Source organism: Aegilops tauschii, chromosome 1 (assembly GCF_002575655.3).
Source record: "Aegilops tauschii subsp. strangulata cultivar AL8/78 chromosome 1, Aet v6.0, whole genome shotgun sequence".
Taxonomy (NCBI): Eukaryota; Viridiplantae; Streptophyta; class Magnoliopsida; order Poales; family Poaceae; genus Aegilops; species Aegilops tauschii.
In genome coordinates this window covers 360,405,526-360,409,330 of record NC_053035.3, presented here as the reverse complement: position 1 = coordinate 360,409,330, position 3,805 = coordinate 360,405,526, and the positions used below count along the sequence as shown (strand labels likewise).

The window sequence follows — 3,805 nt, the reverse complement described above, 5'->3', positions numbered from 1 at the left end:
TTGCCACGCCTTTTTGTAGTGCTACATGGCAACTGTCTAGTGTTAGTAGGTGGCAACTCCTAAAGATACCACTATCGCCCACATGCCCGTCTCCTTTCCCACACCAAAAGCTATCAGTTGCCATGTGTTTTTGCAGGGTACATGGCAACTGCCTCTAGCGTGCTTGTAAGCAGACGACAACTCTCTCTTTACCCGAAACATGTTTTTTGCTATGTTTTTTTAGTGCTACATGGTAACTGTCCAGTGTTAGTAGGTGGCAATTCGTAAAGTATTTCTGGCAACTGTAGTTGTCCGACATGGCAACCGTAGTTTAGCAACATGGCAACCGTAGTTCAGCAACATGGCAACATGGCAACTGAAGAGGGTCCGGACCATGGCAATCGCGACGGGACGCGTGGTTACTGACACGCGGGGCGTGTGGCTCGCAGGCGGGGAGGGGCGACGGCCGAGTCCGGTCGTGCAGGCCGCGCGCTCGCTCGCCCGGACGTGCTCCTGCGGGGGCGATCGCGCTGCACCGGACGTGCAGGCCGTGGCTACGCGTGCCCATACGCGGTCGTGCGGGCGGGGTCGTCTCCATGCCACACAGGGCGTGCGGCACAACCACCCGATACACCACACATGTGGCAATTATCGGTGTCCATAAAGTTTCTATAGATCACACCAGGAATTCATCAAAGGCCTTTATGAGAAGAAGAAAAAACCCGAAGAATGGTTGGTTTGAGCAAGCGGTAGCAACAAGCGTGTGTTGTCGTTGCTATAAAGGCACACGGCCGAGACGCAGAGTTGTTCAGTGAGGAAGTGCAGAGCACTACAGGGGGCTACACTAGAGAGTGCCGAGCAGAGCATATGGAGGCGATCGCCGGCGACGTCCACGTCCACGGCTACGGCTGGGCCGGGGTGTGGTCGGCGGCGGCCAGCCTCATCTTCCTCTGGTCCATGGTGCAGCAGCACCTCCCCGCCCAGCTCGAGGAGTACCTCTCCGCCCTCTCCCGCCGTCTCCAAGCGGCCATCACCCCCTACGTCACCATCTCCATCGACGAGCACGTCCCCGACTCCTTCGGCCGCAGCGAGGCCTACCTCGCCGCCGAGGCCTACCTCAGCGCCACCTGCGCCTCGGGGGCCCGCCGCCTCCGCGCCGACCTCGCCGCCGACAGCGACCGCATGAGCGTCGCCGTGGACGACCACGAGGAGGTCGTCGACGGGTTCCGCGGCGCCAAGCTCTGGTGGCGCAAGACCAAGACGCTCCCCCGGGGCAACGTCATCAGCTGGTCCGCGCACGAGGAGGAGCGCCGCACCTACTGCCTCACCTTCCACCACCGCCACCGCGGCCTCGTCGACGCCTTCTACCTGCCGCACGTCCTCGCCGAGGGCCGCGCCGCCACCGTCAGGAACCGCCAGCGCCGCCTCTTCACCAACAACCCCAGCAGCGACTGGTCCGGCTACGAGGCGCGCGTCTGGAGCCACGTCAAGCTGGAGCACCCCTCCACCTTCGCCACGCTCGGCATGGACCCGGACAAGAAGCGGGACATCATCGACGACCTCGACATGTTCCGCGACGGCAAGGACTACTACGCCTCCGTCGGCAAGGCGTGGAAGCGCGGCTACCTGCTCTTCGGGCCTCCCGGCACCGGCAAGTCCACCATGATCGCCGCCATGGCCAAGTACCTGGACTACGACGTGTACGACCTCGAGCTGACGTCGGTGAAGAGCAACACCGAGCTACGGAGGCTCTTCATAGAGACCAAGGGCAAGTCCATCATCGTCGTCGAGGACATCGACTGCTCCCTCGACCTCACCGGCAAGCGCAAGAAGAAGAAAAAGAAAGCGAGCAAGAAGAAGGGCAAGAGCGGCGACAAAAAGAAGAAGACCCCGCCGGCGCCAGGCGCCGGCAAGGACGAAGAAAACAAGGTGACGCTGTCGGGGTTGCTCAATTTCATCGACGGGCTGTGGTCAGCATGCGGCGGCGAGCGGATCATCGTGTTCACCACCAACCACAAGGAGAAGCTTGACCCGGCGCTGATACGACGGGGCAGGATGGACGTGCACATCGAGATGACATACTGCTGCTTCGAGTCCTTCAAAGTGCTCGCCAAGAACTACCTGCACGTCACCGACCACGAGCTCTTTCATGAAATCCGTCAACTTCTTGGGGAGGTGAACATGACCCCGGCCGACGTGGCCGAGAACCTGATGCCCAAGTCCAAAAAGAAGGATGTGGACACCTCCCTGGCCAGGCTGGCCAAAGCGCTCAAGGAAGCAAAGGAGGAAGCGTTGGCCAAAGCACTGGCCGGGGCAGAGCACGAAGAGGGAACCGAAGATGATGACGAGGAGGAAGATGACAGCAGCAGCTCGAGCGAAGAGGAGGAAAATGGGAAGAAAAAAGAAGAGTAGAATGATATATACGCAAGGATATCATAGTTTTTTTACAAGTATGTATGAAGGCAATAAGAACTTGTACTCGTACATAACATCATCAATTTCAAATGAGTAAATATTAGTCTCCAAACACAAAATGTGAGATGATTATATGGTCTCGCGTCCGCTTGTTTCTGTTGTAGTATATGGAACGACAAATAAGATTATATTATTTTGACAATCTTGTCGAGACAAATCCATGCATATGCATATCAACATCAAGTTTCCAGTCTAGAATTTGCAAAAGGCAATAGGACAAAATAACCAAGGAAGGGGGCTACTAAATGGCTAGTGACAAGATTCCCCTAGTGTAAATTCTACTTAATAAACCACCCTAGCGCCTCATTTGAGGGAGATTCGTGCCGTCCCTCAGGTTTCATGTGGAAACTTTAGGGAATTATCTCGATATTTAGAGAGGCAGGTGATGGACACGTCGTCGTCACCCCAGCTTGCCGGTTTAGAATGCCTACACATACCACACATAGTTTTCTACATTTTGCATGCTTTCCGATCTGATCGATTCCTTGTGCGAGTTTCTGTTGTACATGCATACAATTGAACACAATGTGTCATTGTGGTTGCTGCCCTTGTTTCAGCTGGTGTGGCAAAAATGTTGACATGTTTAGATCATTTATTAGTCATATGGTGCAATTACATATTTTGGACTAATTTTCTAAGCTCCCTAGGATATATACGCAAGGATACGTGAGGATATCATGGTTTTTTAATGTATCGATGTATAATGAGTTACTAGCATGAAGGCAATAAAAACTTGTACTCGTACAAAACATCATCAATTTCAAAAGTAGGATTAAAATACAGGCTCCAAGCACAAAATGTGAGATAATGATGAGGTCTACAAAACGCATCCAATTGTTTATGATGTATTACTATATATAACGACAAATAAGATTATATTATTTGGACAACCTTCTCGAGACAAATCTATGCATATCAACATCAAGTCCTCAATCTAGAATTTGCAACAGGCAATAGGACTAAATAACCAAAGGAAGGGTGCTAAAATGCTACTCCCTCCGTCTCGCAATGTAAAACATTTTTGCAAGCTGACGGAATAGTGACAAGATAACCAAGGAAGGGGGCTACTAAATGGCTAGTGACAAGGTTCCCCTAGTGTAAATTCTACTAAATAAACCACCCTAGCACCTCATTTGTGGGAGATTCGAGCCGTCCCCTGGCTTCACGTGGAAACTTTAGGGAATTTTCTCTCTCTCAAAGTCCGCGGTATCTATTTAGGGTATTTAAAGAGGCAGGGAATGCACAAATCGTCGTCACCCCAGCTTGGCGGTTGAGAATGCCTGCACATACCGCACATAGCTTTTGAAAACTTGTACGATTTCCGATCTGATCGATTCCTTGTACAAGTTGT

The 3,805-nt window shown here is 52.5% G+C and overlaps 1 protein-coding gene across 1 annotated transcript; it reads left to right on the top strand.

Moving 5' to 3' along the window:
- Positions 1-783: 783 nt before the first annotated feature.
- Positions 784-2,526, top strand: LOC109767291 (AAA-ATPase ASD, mitochondrial). Its single transcript, XM_020326056.4, has one exon. The coding sequence runs from the start codon at positions 847-849 to the stop codon at positions 2,389-2,391; it is 1,545 nt and encodes a 514-aa protein (XP_020181645.1). The 5' UTR covers positions 784-846; the 3' UTR covers positions 2,392-2,526.
- Positions 2,527-3,805: the final 1,279 nt, after the last annotated feature.